Source organism: Centroberyx affinis, unplaced genomic scaffold (assembly GCF_046629955.1).
Source record: "Centroberyx affinis isolate AG114_WGS23_722 - 3 ecotype Tasmania unplaced genomic scaffold, CSIRO-AGI_Caff_v1 ptg002805l_1, whole genome shotgun sequence".
Lineage (NCBI taxonomy): Eukaryota > Metazoa > Chordata > Actinopteri > Beryciformes > Berycidae > Centroberyx > Centroberyx affinis.
Genome location: NW_027280951.1, coordinates 11,234 through 28,075, shown reverse-complemented (window position 1 = coordinate 28,075; position 16,842 = coordinate 11,234). Strand labels below are relative to the sequence as shown.

The following is a 16,842-nucleotide window of genomic DNA, read 5'->3' as shown; positions in this document are numbered from 1 at the left end:
CCATCTGTTTTACTCTCCTCAATTTGACTGTGACTCCCATTTAATTTAGTCTTAATGCATTTGTTGTGAAAAAATGAATATCTGTATTGACTTGTATTAATCCTGCGTCCTTATTGTCTACCCACTGACCAGGGCGGAACATGGATTAGCAATATCATTCCACAATCCTTATTGCAGGCATTTGTGACGGAGTTCAGAAAACTGACTCCATGTCAGCCTAAAGTGTGAGCTAAAATGACATGAAATCTGATTTATAACCTCTTGTGAAACAGGTTTGATCTATTCTTGACTGTGTAACCAGGTAAAGTCAGATTCCATGTTTCTCCCTGTTTATACCGCCATGAAAAAAAACATCTGCTGTGTCACATAGAAAGGAAAATCAGATCCTTTGTGCCTGAATAAAGTCAGCTCTTGTCTACCATTAGCTGACCCTCAGATCTAAAAGCTGATGTCAGTGTATGACCTTAAACTGATCATCATCATGTCAAATCCATGCATTATGTCAAGGGAGAGGTTGGACATTTTGGACGTTGGGAGTAGTTTTTCTCTCTTTTCTCTCTTTCTCGTACTTCACTCTGGTTGCTTAGTAGCAGGCTGTATCTGATTCACTCCTCAGTTTTTGTACATATCTGTGCCAACAGCTTGGGCAGACAGTGGCTTTTTTTCATTTGTAAAAACATAAACTTGCTTGCGTATATAAATAAAATGAAATAAAATACACTTGTGTACTTGTTAAGTTAATAAGGGACCATATTGAGTCTGTGTTTTCATTTCATTTTATAACACAGTGATTCTCAACCTTTTTCATATTCCTTGATATCCCCCTAATTCTGTACATATTAGGGCCACGGACCTCCACTTAATGCGATTTTGTCTCTTGGACCCAAATCTGATAATATATCTGAGAATATTGTTAGATATGATTTTGTCCAGAATTCCAAGACTATCTGTATTGTAGATAGAGAGATAAGAGTGAAACTATGATCAAAATAGTCATTCTTGTCTTCTCTTATTGTGTTAACTTCTTGTAAATGAAGTAATGGTGAAGTTTAACAATTCATCAATTTACTGGGGACGCCCTAGAACCCCCTCAAGGACCCCTGGTGGTCCCCGGACCCAATGTTGAGAACCACTGGTATAATACACTGTTTTGTGGTTGACTAAAGGCTTTGCAGACGCATTACAAATCTAACCACGGCTGGTGCTGTGCATCTTGGAGGTCCATAGGGAGAAATAGGGGAAATTGCTCCACTTGCTGGTGCTGGAGGTACAGGTACTTCAGAGTGCCGGTGTGGATTGTTTCTGGTTTATCAACTGAGGTGTAAACATATGAGGTATAATTCAAAAGTGATGATATGCTCCAAAATGAAGGGTACAAGAGTGTGTACATATTTGGTGTCCTTCGGAGTGAACCAGCCAGCAGCGACACTGCCAGCTTCAGCTCCTTATATAAGCATAACAAAATTATGACTTTGACTTGAGAATATGAGAATAAAAACTACTTATCAGAACTCCAACTTTCAAAATGACGATGATGTATTGTATCTGTAAACCTTTATTAGCCTACCTGTAATCCCACTTTACTGAATTTATTAATTTATGAATATTGGATCACCACTAGCCTAAACATTTTTTAGTGTCCAGCTATAACCCATTATTTGAAGTTTAATCAAATTTTGTGAGTTTAATTCTCAATTCTCCATTTTCAAAGCCTGTAACCACAAGTACATTTCTAATGATGTGGAAACTATCCTAACAAACTTTGGTAAAGTTAGTCAAGTCCAGCAGTCTGTCACAGTAGATAACAACAGTAATGAAAAAAATTGGTAACACTTTACAATAAGGGTCACTAAGTTAAGAGTTAGTTAATGCTTAATAAGGGTTAGTTAATGCTTAATAAGCATTAACTAACCCTTAATTAACAGTTAACTAATTTGTAATTTACTAATGGTGTTCATGTTAACTAAGATATTAATTTATACATTATTTAATAGTTTATAAAGATGACTATTAAATAATGTATAAATTAATACCTTAGTTAACATGAACACCATTAGTAAATTATTACCAGACACATTAGTTAACTGTTAATTAAGGGTTAGTTAATGCTTATTATGCATTAACTAACCCTTAATTAATGTACCCTTATTGTAAAGTGTTACCAAAAATGTTAACAACTCAAAAGGTTTGAAGATCATCAGTGGAAGGAACTATGAATTGGGAGTCCATTAGCCATTACAGGCCAATTACAGTCAATGTGGGCTGAATATTATCATATAAGTAGATGTTAATAATTTACACAGGAATACCCTTTGTCTGTTTTCCCGTCAATTGCATCGTGCAATGAACAATGGGAAATATTTCCAGAGAAGTGTGAAAGGTAGTGGACCTACTGGAGGTCTGCAGGGAGTGCCCCCAAAAGTCCACATGGACAGTAAGCACTAACATTTGCCCTTAGCTGGGGGTAAACTTTACCTTACCACCAGCAATTAGCTCCCAAACTATGAAGCAAACTGTACAAATCCCAGTTTCCCAGGATGTCGCCTTTTGGCCATGAACATGGAACTTAGTGCAAAAGTTGCAGAGACCCCTTGCATCCGATGCTCTGTGAGTCTAATATGTTGTTAATGACTTGTCTCTTATCTCCAGAATACCTATCATAAAACGCATCACTTCCTGTGCAGCCGAGTATTTTTGCAAAGAGCTGCATAGGTGTTTAAAGCAGGAAATGTAAAAGCTTTTGTGAACTGGCTATAGGTTTTATGGTATCAATAGGTAATAGAGATAGCAAAACAACTGTGGCCACTGTCTAAAATCCATTGACCATGCTTATGGTGCTACAACTTACAAACAGTTTAAATCATTATTGCTGAATATCATTGCACAGTAGTTCAATGAGCTACCAATGAATATCCATGCTGCCACTGTAGTTGAAAATGAGTGAGTATGAAAGCCCTCTACTGGAGTATTACATGTACTGCATGAGTCTTGAGGAGTCACAGGTTTTGTTCTAAGGAGTTGTTCTAAGTGTGATCTAAGGAAAAACCTGAAAAACCCAAAACTTTTAGACACCCTGACTGTTACATGATCAAACTCAAATATTCTTGAAATGGATAAATGGTTTCTGAACATATTTTATGCCTCTGGGAATATGTTTTGAAGTTGAAAGTAGCCTAAATGTTAGCCAAGTACAAACAGCCTTGCTCATTTTGGTATTAAAAACACAGACCTTCTAGCAATTGAACTTGCTTTGAATATAGAGGGGTAATTTATGAATCTAACTACAGAGAATATAATATGATGTAATAATAATATAATAATAATACATTTTATTTTATAAGCGCTTTACATGGTACTCAAAGACACTTTACAACAGCTCTGGAAAAAATAAAATAGATATATAAAATACATAAAACAGTTGATACGAAAGTGATGAATAATACATGAAGATGATAAAATAATGACATGATTAGTAGTTACTCATTGAATCACACACTGTCCACTACAATTACTACTACCATGTGAACAAAACATGCTGTTCCCAGATTTTTTCTCTTCAAAACTGTGAACATGCTTGAGCAAAAGCCTTGTTCAGAATTCACATGATGTGACTACATTTGGATGTTGATTTTCCAAGGTAGTTTAAAGAATGATTTAAATTGGAGTGTTAGGCTGCCAGCTTTTTATGAATGTTAATGTGTGAATGCATTGCACCTTTATGGGCTTAAAGGTTTGAAATAAGCCTGATAATATTTGTTACATATGCAAAAACCTTTTCAACACTACATTCATTTTAGGATTATTGCTGCGATTTGTTTTTGTATTTTTATTTTTTTTATGCAACATTTATATGCTATAAGCTATAATAAACATGTAGAGATTCTGACCAGTACCACAGAGCATTTGTATAGTTTATAGCATATGCTCTGATGAAGGCCTTATAGGCCTTATAGGTTTATAGCATATTACAGCCATACATAGAAGCACTGCTGATATGTGCTTTAATATAAAATGCTTGAGTATGTGTTGTCTTACAATCATAGAAATGTTTAGCTATATATAACATGTATGGCAGCAGTCTAGTGCCATGGTAAAAAAAAAAAACCTTTATCTGATATGTATTATATAGTGCTACTAGAATGAGAATGATTTGTTATGTATTAAAGATGAGACTTGAAAACTTGAAACCCAGTATTTGAGATTCAAGACTTGACTTCAGCTCGTTGACTTGGGACTTATTTGATACTGGAAGAATGACATTTGTGACTTGTTTGTACTTGCAAAGTTATGACTTGTTCCCACTTCTGGCATTGCACAGTGGGATGGGCCGGGAGGACCAAATGGCATCAATTCAGAAAGAAACAATTTTGTGTGCTGAGTCCTTTGCCTTGAAAGTTTGATGTGGATTACAGTATATCAGTATTTTAGACGACTAGGTTGGGACACAAATTTGGCATCAGAGGAAGATTAAAATAGGTCCCAGTTCAAATTATGTATGAAGTCAGGCCTGCCATTTGTTACTGTGGCTTCATCTTCCTAAATTGTTAAACTAGGCTGAATTCTGGATCACTGGTTCACTTTCAGTTCAGTTAATTGACTGTGAAAATAGCAACTACAATTTATTGGCAAATGACATGCATCTGTTCTCAATTATTTCTTAGCAGGTTGTACTGTTGTACTGTTTATGACAACCCTCTCATGGCAATTTTTTCAATATATGAATTTCTAAGGAAAAAAAACTCTATTTGGTAGCCTACAAATACAGGATATAAGTAGATTAGCTTACAAAATAGCCTGTAAAAATGAATTTGGGTGCCAGAAAATGTCTTTCAGAAATGTGATTCCCCACAAATAAATTTTAATAAATGCTGGGCTAAATGATGCCCAGGTTTTCGTAGATGACATCAGAGAGAGATTGGTCTATGGCTTTGGTTGTGGTGGCACTGACACTAACAGAGGAAGAGGAAGCAGAGGAGGAAGGGATGGTGTTAGAAGATGAAGAGGGGGAGGTGGATGAGGGAGTAGTAGAAGCAGCAGATGAAGAGGCAGAATGGATGATGTCCTTAGAGGAAGAAGAGGAGGTTGAAGAGGTGACGGAAGGTGTTGTTTTGCAGACTTGAGCATAAAGGTGGGCAAACGGGTCTGGTTTGGTATCATTTTCATGAGACACTCCCTCCAACCCTCTCACAGGCTTGGTATAAATAGGTTCATCGTCTGCAAAACAATTCTGAATCAGGTTCTGTTTATTTTGGACCGGACTGACTTTGTCGTACACCTCAGAGTAGATGGGATCTGGCTGATCGGCATGAAAACGGGAATGGGGAGCCGAAGAGTGAAGAGAAGGAGGGGGGGGTTCTGTTATCGTGGTAGAGGAGGGGGGTTTGATTGGAAGATAACTTGCAGGGTCCACATACACAGCGGTGGTTACTCCACGTTTTGGTACAGAGTGGATCAAATCAACTGGGTCAGCATATACAGCTTCTGATTGGCAACTGGGGTGACTGCTAGAGGGGCTGTAATGTGTGGGGACCATTGGGAGAGGCAGGAGGGAGATGGGAGCTTTGGCAGAACACATGTCCACAGGCTGAGTATACACACATTCACCCAACGACAATGAGCCAATCGAATCAGCTGGCTGTGCATATACACTCTCCTCAGAGCCAGTAGATTTCTTGAATTCTTCTTTCAGTTCATTTCCCAGAAGGGCTGTCATAGTTGTCATATCAGGTATTTTGGGAAGAGGGGAATGAGGAAGTCTGGTGGTCAACATAACCTTCTCACCCTCTTGGTTTTGGTTGCCCGAAGTGACCGGCGAAGCCTTCTGTTGTTTGATGGCATTCTCGATCAGGGAGAATATTTGATTTGCTTGCTCTGTCTCAAAGGTGAAGGTCCCAGGACCAGAGTCGCAGCGTCTACCAGCTTCAATGGATAAGGTCATCTGGTGATGAGAAAACCCAAAGAGACAAAAAATGAATTAATGTAGTCAACAGTCTTGGCCATCACCTCAGCTTGGCTTGAATAACAAACCATTGTCTCAGCAACATGTGAACATCCAAAGCGGAGTATACGCTATCCACTGCCATGCATCTCTTGAAAATGTTGACAAGTGACAAAAGTGAAGGTATTCCATCTTGCAAGGAGTCAAAAGGGTATATTGACCATTCTTTCTTTATATACCCTTCTTTCTCCCTCCAATTCTCTCATGTACCCATCTCTTTTTCCTATCCTTCTTCTTGCTCTGACTTAATGAAAAAGTTCACTATAGAGAGAAAAGAGCTCTGAAAGTAGAAAAACAGATGTTGCAGAGGAGAAAATTATGGAAGGTTAGACAGATGTAGGTGACTCAATTCGATCCAGCATCATGAAAAGCGGCCATTTTGTTTTCACTTGTATTCACTTGTTAACCACTTTGTTAGCCTGCGCTTACATACACCTACAGGAGTAAAGCACCTAGTCCACAGGTTCAACTATCATTGGTCAAGGTGATGACAATCTTGGAACCCATCGCGAGAATGGAGTTGGAGTTGAGAGATGACGTCTCATATGCAGGTATCTGTTTATAGAGATTAGTCGAAATGTCATCTGGACCTAAAACACCTACAAAAAATATTGATGTTTGTGAATAGTGTGGAGAAACGTTCGACTCTCTCAACTCCAACTCCATTCTCGCGTCTCAAGTTGCTAATAGGACTGTAAACAATGACGCACGGAAGAGGAAGTCTTGGCCCGGATGTCCACTGGCTACACCGGAAACCCCGAAATATTGGCCGTCGCCCCCAGAGTCTAATCGTCATCAGACCGATAGACGATGGGTGATGAAGAATTCAAAAATGATCACATGATTAACATGTAAAATGAATGAATGAAAACAATTAATGGGGCTGGACTGAGGCCTGTGGGTGACTAACTGATGAGACTGAAACATTCAAACAAACAATCTTTCAATCTGTGCTGTGTTAATAGCCCATTATTTCTAGCTGTTTGTCTTTGCTGTATCTCCTCACTAGTCAATAGATACACACAGAGAAGGCTAAGTAGAAAAGTATGCTAGCAGGGTGCAGGTGCAAACTTGTCCCCCATGCATAGATTCCCATCCACATATTTTTAGAGCACTGTTGGACCAAATGTAAACACCTATTTTGTATGCTTGTTAGTCAAGATGTTAACCGTGTTGATGTTTACATATTTTGCTGTCTCATCTCTCAAGAGACTACAAAATGGCAAAGATGAATTACTTTGCAACAATAACAGGCATAATGAGTGAAGCTAGCAAGTTAGCTGTACTGTGCAAGTACCTGGCTGGTCTGTGACAATCTATAGGGCTTCCTCTCTAGTTCTATTGCGTTTATGCCATCTCTATGTTAAAAAGGAATGCCAAAAACACATCCTGAAACTAATTTGGTGGGTGGACTTCTTGTGGTATCTTTTTACATCTCCCTATATCTATTGTTCCATCCCTTTCTTCTCTCCAACCTCTCCTCCTCACTTCCATATCACCTCACTTGTAAAGAGAAACATCCCTCCTTCCTTCCTTCCTTCCTTCCTTTCATTCCTCCATCACTCGTCATCTTATCTTTCCTGTGTCTTGTTAGAAGTCTTAAAAACCAACCAACATCATATGGCTGCAGCTGTGTCAACACACTCTCAGGCCACCATTGCTAGCTCATTATTGCCATCTACTGTTTTGGCAGTTATGCACTCTACAAAATCAGTTCAGTTCAACCCAGTATTGAAGGGTTTGGCAACACAATATATGAATATTATATAATAAATATTTTTGATATGTTCCTCCATTGGGAGGAACTTATCTTATCTTATCTTATCTATAGTTACTATACTATATACTATCACACAGACTCCATCTGCACATATGGAGTTACTACTATGCTATATTTATAGTTATATATATGTGGTCCCCTGCCTGACAGGAAAATGGGGTCCTTACAAGCTCTATCTAAAAGATTTTAAAAAGATATGTTTTATTGTTGGGTCACAGCCCGGCTTTACCTTATCTTTGCCATATCGTCTCAGCAGTCTATATGGCCATCCCTTAACGCTGCTCCTCGTCTGTGGTTCCCTCAGCACCAGTGCCTCCTGCCCCACCTGCAGCCAATATGCCCCCTGCAGGCCACAGCGTGCTGCTGCATCAGTCTGCTGTACCGCCACCCAGAACTCAGACGCTGCATGTAGAAAAGACGGCAGGAGTAAGAGCCTTTCGTGTGTCATACTGCAAACACAATGGGAACAATTCCACAGGAGGACTACAACAGTAATGGAATACATAAAACTAAATATACACAACAACTGACAAAAGACTGTAAGCATGCACGTGCACACATACGAGCCAACCGGTGCCTGGACACCTGCCCAATTGAATTCTTAGGAGAGAGCGCCCTTTAATACTACATAACCGACGTATGCCTGCATCTGTGGGTCTTGTCGTCATTTCTCAGCACGGCAACATCAACTATAGGACTAGTTTGCGAAGTGCAGGTAAGCACAGCGTACAGGGCCTTTTATTTTGAAGTTCAGTTTCCATGCCCAATATAGTATGTTGACAAAACCCACAAACACCATCCAGTCAAAGTAACTCTATAAGCTGTCGTTTTTGCCAGTAGATGTATTTTGTAATTAGCCAATGTGTAGATGTCAGACCCTAGCTCGCGTGGCTAGGTAATGAAGGCAATGCTAGAAAAGTGAGCCATGTCTACTTCAATTGACCATGATAAACCATGATAAAAGTTGCTGAACATATATTTACAGCATATTGTATCAAAAGATATAGAGCTTTAAAAGGAACAAAAACACAAAACAATGTTGTTAAATTGCACTGCAAATGTATAGTTTTGAGTCTTTTGTATTGTTTGAGCTGCACTAGACCCACTCTGTTTTAAGATTGGAGTATATATCTGAGTCTCACTTTAAGAGTCAGTAATTACTTCTTTCCACCAGTTGACTTATGTCATGGTACTCAATGGTAGTCCGGGGGGGGGGGGGCACTTGCCCAAACCACAGCGCTACTGTAAAGCAGACTTCGAACAAAGGGAAGTAGTGTGACATGAAGCTGGGAGAACTGGTGGTGGGAAGTGATGGAAGGGTATAGATGGGTTGGGGGGAGAATGAGGGACAGAGAGGGAAAAAGGGAGGAAGAGTAAGATGGTGATGGAAGAAAGTTATTCACCTTCATTTGTTGAGGCATAGATCTGGTTCTCCTCCATATGAAGCTGAGAGCTTGAGCCACATACATCACCTCTCTGAGAGCGAGGGAGAGGGTGAGAGAAATAGGGGTTGGGGTGTGTGGGTGGGTGGTGGGTGGGTGGGTGTGTGTTTTTTTGTTTGTTTTTTTTTGGGGGGGGGGGGCAGAGCTGTTAAAAATCAAATTACAATAGAATGCATATATTTCAGGCACAATGCAAATTGTTCAGATTTATGTGAAAGCTCCAGTTTTCTTGAAATTGCAAATTCATTATATTTCTTTACAAAATATCATTGTAATTTCATGATGATCAGTTTAACAACACAACAACAGTTTATGATGTTTTCCTTAGTGCTATAGTATTCCTTGGATCAGATTATAGGTGTAGACATATTTTTTCAGCCCCATCCCATGGTCAGTTTAATAGGAAAACCCATTTCTTGGTAATGATGGAAAGAAAAATGGTTTTGGAGCCAATTTGGCACATTGAACTGTAAATGTATACCAATTTACTGTACATGAATACCAATTTTGGTGCTTTCACACAAATCAGAATTATTTGGCCTATTTTTGGCCTCATTCACCTGGAATAATAAATAATTATTTGAAATTAACTATCAATGCAATATTTCAGCAGTATGTCTGTTGCGTATGTGTATGTTTCTCTCTCACCTGAAAGGCGCTATGACACAATCTTTCTAGCCAGTCCACACACTCGTCTTTCTCTGCAGCAAACACCATCGTTCTTGCCTCTGTCTCCACACAGAATGCTGACATGTTCTCCTACAAACACCACAGGTAAACTGAGCGCTTCAGACAAACAAACACACAAGTCAATAGTCCATATTTGAGGTTGAGGTGTCTGCCATTCACACTACAAAGCACACTGGGTTTTAGTATCTTCATCTGTTGAACTATTGATTGATAAAAAAAAAAAAAAGTTTTACCATGGGGCATGCCTCAGCATTTGGGGGGAGCCTAAGGACACTGATCACTTCTGACAGTCGGACCACCTTCAGCTTCCTGTCCCCATGGGGCTGGTGATGTCTCCTTATCCCAGCACCAATATCTCCTCCAACACCGCCCCCTGAAGGATGGATGGATGGTCAGATGGACGGACAGACGCACAGATAGATAGATAAATAGATCGAGAGATCAGAGCACATCCTTCAGCCAGTAACACACAGCACAATCTCGTAACCCATCGTCTATCGGTCTGACGACGATTAGACTCTGGGGGCGACGGCCAATATTTCGGGGTTTCCGGTGTAGCCAGCGGACATCCGGGCCAAGACTTCCTCTTCCGTGCGCCGGTCATTGTTTACAGTCCGATTAGCAACTTGAGACATGAGAATGAAGTTGGAGTTGAGAGACGACGTCTCATATGCAGATATCTGTTTATAGAGATTAGCCAAAATGTCGTCTGGACCTAAAACACCTACATAAAGCATCGATGTTTGTGAATTGTGTGGAGAAACGTTCGACTCTCTCAACTCCAACTTTTGAACATGGGCCTGGCCTCTGAGTGGTTTAATTTGAACTTTGCTGCCAGGGCCTTATCCACCAGATCCCTGAGTATGACTGCAAATTAAGAATATTTGAGGATTGGTTTCCCAGTACACAGAATATTCCATACTTTATCATTTTTACAGGACCTAATGATATGGACAAAGTATTCAGTACAACGTTATTTGCTCCCCTGTATCTAAACCATTTTCCCTGATATGGGATTTTTCTGTGGTGCTGGATGTGCTTTCTAAGCTACTATTTTATACGGGTAGGATGGCCATGTGTCCTGATGTAGTCACAAATTGTACTAATGCTGCTGAGGAATAAGCTGGGGGGCTTATCCCATAGTGAGGCATCTCACATCTTGCATAAGAACAAGCTAGCACAAGCCCAAACATCTTTAAGGACTTGGTATGATTAAACAATGTTATAAAAAGTCCTTTAAATTCAAAAGCCCAAGGCACTGTTTCTTTTACAATCAAACCAGAGATGGCGATGACTGATGGTAGTACTGTGTATGCCACAAGAGTAGCAATATATGTTCAAAGTAATGTAGACTCTGCCCTAACACCAAACTGGAACCTAAACTGAGACAAACACTGTTATCATTAACAGGTCTAAACCACATTATCATGTGGTTTAGAACAGTGGTTCTCAACGTGGGGTCCGGGGACCACCAGGGCTCCTTGAGGGGGTTCCAGGGGGTCCCCAGCAAATTGATGAATTATTAAACTTTCATTAGTTAACACAATTAGAGAATGTAGAAGAATGACTGTTTTGATCATAGCTTCACTGTTACCTACAATACAGATAGTCATGGAATTCTGGACAAAATCATATCTAGCAATAAACATATTCTCAGATTTGGGTCCGAGAGACAAAATCTCATCAAATGGGGGTCCGTGGCCCTAATGTGGACTAAATTAGGGGTCCTTGATATGAAAAAGGTTGAGAATCACTGGTTTAGAAGAAACACTATTGCATGGCATTATTGTGCGGTTTTGAAAATTCAGTTATAAAGTTAAGAAGCTAGATGTTACCTCGCATGTCCTGGATCTCCAATCTCCCCACTCCGCTAGAACTGGGGGGGCATAGGGACAACCACACCAGCTTCCATTTCTGATGAGGGAGGGAGAGAGATAGAGAGTGAATGACAGCGAGAGAGTGGCAGACCCAGGATCAGGCTGGCTACTGTAAAGCATGAGTGTTTCACTTGTGATTGTCACAGAGTTTGCAGCATGTTAATCTCCTACCTACAGCAGTTCAACATGATGAGCCCGAGTGGTGCCTACAATTCTATCTCATATTACACACAACCACATAGTTAAACACACACACACACACACACACACACCAGTGACTAGCAACAGGAACCGCAATACTGCACGCTGAAAAATGGACAGAAAAAAAAACAACAACAAAAAACCCAAAAACAAAAACAGCAGAACAGCTCCAGTGGAAAAGAAAAAAATATATATTTTTTTGTATTGTTTTAATCAGTAAAATTATGACCATTGAATGCATAACCATGCCACAAAGAACAACTAGATTCACTGTCATTTTTTACCTAGTACAAGATTATTATTAATCATTATTATTAATTCATTCATTATCATCATTGTTATTTATTCAGGTTATAACCAATGCTGCAAGACTATACACAGGTCCCGCACTGGGGATCCCAATGCACTTACACACCAAGAATAAGGGAGAGAGAGAGAGAGAGAGAGAGAGAGAGAGAGAGAGAGAGAGAGAGAGTGGAAGAGTTTTTTTGTGATACAATACGTGACAACACTACAGCTTTTGCACTACATTGCATGACAAAACCCATAAATCAAGCACTGAACAATCATCATATACCAGTGGAAACAATTTGCTTATCACTTTGCAATTCATCAGAGACCACTCAGCGGGCATACAACAACCACACAATGAGCAGCTATGGGACACAGCATGATGAATACCACATCAAGAGAGCTTGCGTGCGACAAAACCCTTTAGCACAAACGCAAAAGCAATGATTTTCCTCTTTTACAACCACATATAAGAGCAATCCAGCCAAACACAGCAACAATGCGCAACAGCAGAGACATAGTTCTAAATAAGAGTAACTTTACAGAGAGATCGGACTCAATATTATAACTACGCGTATAATGATTGTAAGAAATAAAATGAATACTGTGTTTTTTTATATGAATAACACACTCTGTTGTGTCTTTTTTTCTCCACATACCATGGTGAGGTGATCAGTGCATGTATGCGTGCACATGTGCTATATATGGTTATGAAATGATTTTGAGTGTTCTTATAGGTGAATAATAGTGCTTATGCTATTCATTCGTGTGTTTCCTTGTGTCCCGTATTACTATACTATTTTAGGTGAGGTTTTTGGCTTTGAGTCAAGAAATCGGAACTGTGGGTTTGTCCTTGAGCCAAGAAATCTGAACTGTGGGTTTGACTTTATGCCAAGATTTATGTTGTTGTTTACTCAGGTCTATATAAGTGGACCGTCTCCACTCCTTTCTTTGTCACCTCTTTGTTATATGCATATCTGTAACACTGAACTGAACCTTGCATGTCTGAATAAAGAATCCATGGAAGACTCTTGAACCTTTGCTCATTCATTTTGACCCACAAGGGTGAAGCTTATTTTTCCCCTACATGATCCATAAACAGGAGACACATCACAAATGTGATTTACTATCCCCAAACAAATATCATTCAATAAATTGTCATTTAAATGAGCGTGCAATGATTTGTACAAATCACAGTTGGGCTGCATCAGGCTGCATCAGAGAGGAGCGTCCCATCTTCACCAACTGAGATGCCGTAGATTGAAATTCTGGAGTCAGGTATGGACACCGGTGGGAAAAATTTTCCACACAGGAAGTGACAAGTCAAGACTTAAGAGTGAAATTTAAAAGGGTCAGCAGCAGCAAGCTAGCAAGCTGGTCTCACCCCAGTGACGGCTGAACCTCCACCTTCACACAAACCACACACTAAGAAGACGACATTTCCTGACCTCACCTTAGAAGATTTGTGGGTAACGAAATCCTCAAAATTCAAACAGTTACCTCTCACTGCCGCTTGGAGCTGTCAAAGTGCAAAATTGAATAGTACAGCTTCACCTACTACCTTTATCACAGCTAGGAAGTGTTTCTTAACCAACTTAGTAACTACCGTATTTCTTCTAATATTGGCCTGGGCCTTTATTTACCTCAACTGCAGAGGGTACCAGGCCTTTATTGGAAGCAGGCTTAGAGACAGGCCTTTATTTCTAATTCCCTCTGTTTGATAATTATATTTGCTCATATTTTAGTACGAAGCCTCCTTGTTTTCTGATCTGCTTCTGTTGGGGTTCGTTAGGTAGCCGTTTTTTTTTGTTACTGCAATGCATTATCTATAACTAGAAGGGCACTCGGAGAGCGCAGACCTCCGCCAAGGTTTGTGCTATTATTGCTTGTTTGTGAGTCGGATCTGGATCCGCTCCCAAATTTAATGGGTTCTTCCTTGGCCCATGCTACACCCTTCCACGAAGTTTCATGAATCGGCCTGTAGTTTTTCCATAATCCTGCTAACAGACAAACAAACGGCACTGAAAACATAACCTCCTTGGCGAAGGTAATTACGGTAATTGACAACGGCATGCTCCAGAGACTTACGCCGGCCGAGCCATCTTGTGGCATACTGCCATCTTGTGGCACTTGTACGTTACTACAAACTACAATTACATTATATAACAGGCACCAGGAGTTTACCGGTATCCACCGTTGTTTTTTCCTTCGTTTTTTTCCCTGGCCTGTATTTGGGGCCAGCCTTTATTTGTTCGTGTCGACCACGGCCCCGGCCATTATCGGAGACCCGGCTTTTAATTGACTACCGGGCACTATTAGAGGAAATACGGTCCCTAACCAATGAACACCCGCATGTACTGACTGACTGGGTAACAAATAATAAGCACCAAAATTTACTGATTAATTTCAAAATGACAGCCTTTGAATATGACTGTGGTTGTGGGTAGCAACCTATTGGTGATTTATTCAGCCAGGCAACAGTCTCACAATATTCCTTGTGTTTTTTTTATATAAAAAACACATTGAGGAATATCCAACTGAGTTTTTACTCAACAGTGAGTGAGACAAAGAAGGATGTCCGCACACTGAATATAAGCTCCCAAAGAATTTATTGCAACGTTTCGACCAGCAAGGTCTTCGCCACATATTAAGTTATTATTAATTTAACTAAGGTTCGGGAACAAAGACCACGTCTTAAGCACACATTCAATTTCCTGCTTCACCCTATCTAAACGCACCTGATCATTACCCTTTCTCTCTCTCGTATGTCTCCCCCCCCCCCCCCCCCCCCAGGGATACAAAGAGTCACAGCCAACTTTTGTGTCCTACTAGCTTCACACCTTACTACATTGTGTGTGTGTGTGTGTGTGTGTGTGTGTGTGTGTGTAGACAGGTTTGGGATAGATTACTAACATCCTCCTCCTCCTCTACATTGAGTCCAGGCTTAGCCCCCCTAGCCTTTCTCACCAACTTGACGTCAATGTGAAAAATAAAGAAACTGATTCATCCTTGTCCCAACCTTTTCCCTGTCAACTTCACAGTCAGTTTCAACCCTCCCACCTCTCTGACACAGAGAGGTAAACATTACTCACAGGCCCTGCCTCCCTCTCAAATAAAGAGAGTTAAGGTGGAGAGTCAGAGGCAGGGAGAAGGAAAAGCGCAACATGCCTCTGACCAATTCCTACCTTCCTACCTAAAAGTTCAAAGAGATATGGGAATGTGTACTGTGTTGGAAAGACACAATACATGTAAAAGGATGATAATAATCTCATTGCAAACTTTTACTAACTTTTAAATTACTGGTATATGTTACATACAGTTATGAAAAGTACTAAAAGTAACTAACATCACATATATATCTTTTTTTTTTTTTTACATATATCTTTCAAGGACTGTTAGGACTGTTATGGTTGAGATTAAGTTTACTAATGGCCACTACAGTGGTACCAACATGTCAGTGCTGTGCAGGAATGTGCAGTGTGGTAACAGTGTTGTGTCTCAACTTGTGTATTTAGCTTCCTGCTCTGCATTCACACACTTGAAACTTGAAGAATAGCCTACACTTCTCATTTGCACCATGCAGGCAGAATTTTTAGAGCCCTTCTACTAAGGCATGTCCCTTGATTCACAAATTATGAAATGCATTCCCTCAGTTAACTGTGGAATTTGGATGTTTGTTACATCCCACAGTTGAATAATCATGCACTATTGTAAGCCAATAACATTTAAAACCTTACAAAACAGTGTAACATCACGTTCTAACTATTTAGTAACTTTTTCATTATGCCTAAAGTAGGTCGCCAACTTTCCTGTTTTTTCTGGCAGTATTCCTATGACACAAGGCTATAACTTTAACCACATATCTTAGGCTCAAAAAATGTTGACAGCTATTGAGAAACAGCTGAAAATGTACTCACTTTGCCAGCTTTGCGTGGTTGGAGGTAAACTTGTCCTGTTTTCACCTGAGCATTCATCCAGGAGGCTGAAGACTTCAGTTCTGGACTTTGGACTCAGAAAGACAGATGAGTTTGTTGGTCTTTTTACGTAAAGAAATAGCAGAGCGGAGGTGTGCCTGTGGGATCAGCATGTACCGAGAGGTGAATGATCCTTACCTCTCACACACACACACAGACACATACACACACAGAGGGGCGTGGTCATGATTTCAAAAGTGAGGGGGACAGATTTAGTTCAGGACTATTCAGGACCATTTTTACAAGCTTTACTCATATAATGATCCTTTTCCATTAGAATTTTAAATGTAAATCAACAGGAATTAAATAATTCTTGAGATACACCTTCTAAGTGTTCACCCTTTGAGTCGGTACAGCTCATTCACTGATGAATGTGACATTTTTCATGTGTCCATGTATTAAAGAGTAACTAAACCCCTGTTCTATGGAAGGTGACATCACTCAGCACAAGACCAGCCAATAGCAATGGCCAGTTCAGTACCCTACTTATCACCAACAGTAGATAGTTGTAAAGTCCTCCTCATTTATTTCAGATTTCAGAATAGTGAAGTGTTATGCTCTATAATTCATGGTTAAATTTTAATTTCAA

The 16,842-nt window shown here is 40.0% G+C and overlaps 1 protein-coding gene across 2 annotated transcripts; it reads right to left on the bottom strand.

The window, feature by feature from the left end:
- Positions 1 to 3,345: 3,345 nt before the first annotated feature.
- dok1a (docking protein 1a) lies at positions 3,346 to 16,359 on the bottom strand. Of its 2 annotated transcripts, none has more exons than XM_071535980.1 (7): positions 16,197 to 16,359; positions 11,746 to 11,824; positions 10,144 to 10,283; positions 9,869 to 9,979; positions 9,182 to 9,254; positions 8,008 to 8,180; positions 3,346 to 5,938 (listed from the first exon to the last, which is right to left on the bottom strand). In XM_071535980.1, the coding sequence occupies exons 1-7, from the start codon at positions 16,251 to 16,253 to the stop codon at positions 4,874 to 4,876; spliced, it is 1,698 nt and encodes a 565-aa protein (XP_071392081.1). In that variant the 5' UTR covers positions 16,254 to 16,359; the 3' UTR covers positions 3,346 to 4,873. The 2 variants fall into 2 exon arrangements, with proteins under 2 accessions (XP_071392081.1, XP_071392082.1); XM_071535981.1 differs by lacking the exon at positions 3,346 to 5,938 and adding an exon at positions 6,033 to 6,278.
- Between the last annotated feature and the right edge of the window lie 483 nt (positions 16,360 to 16,842).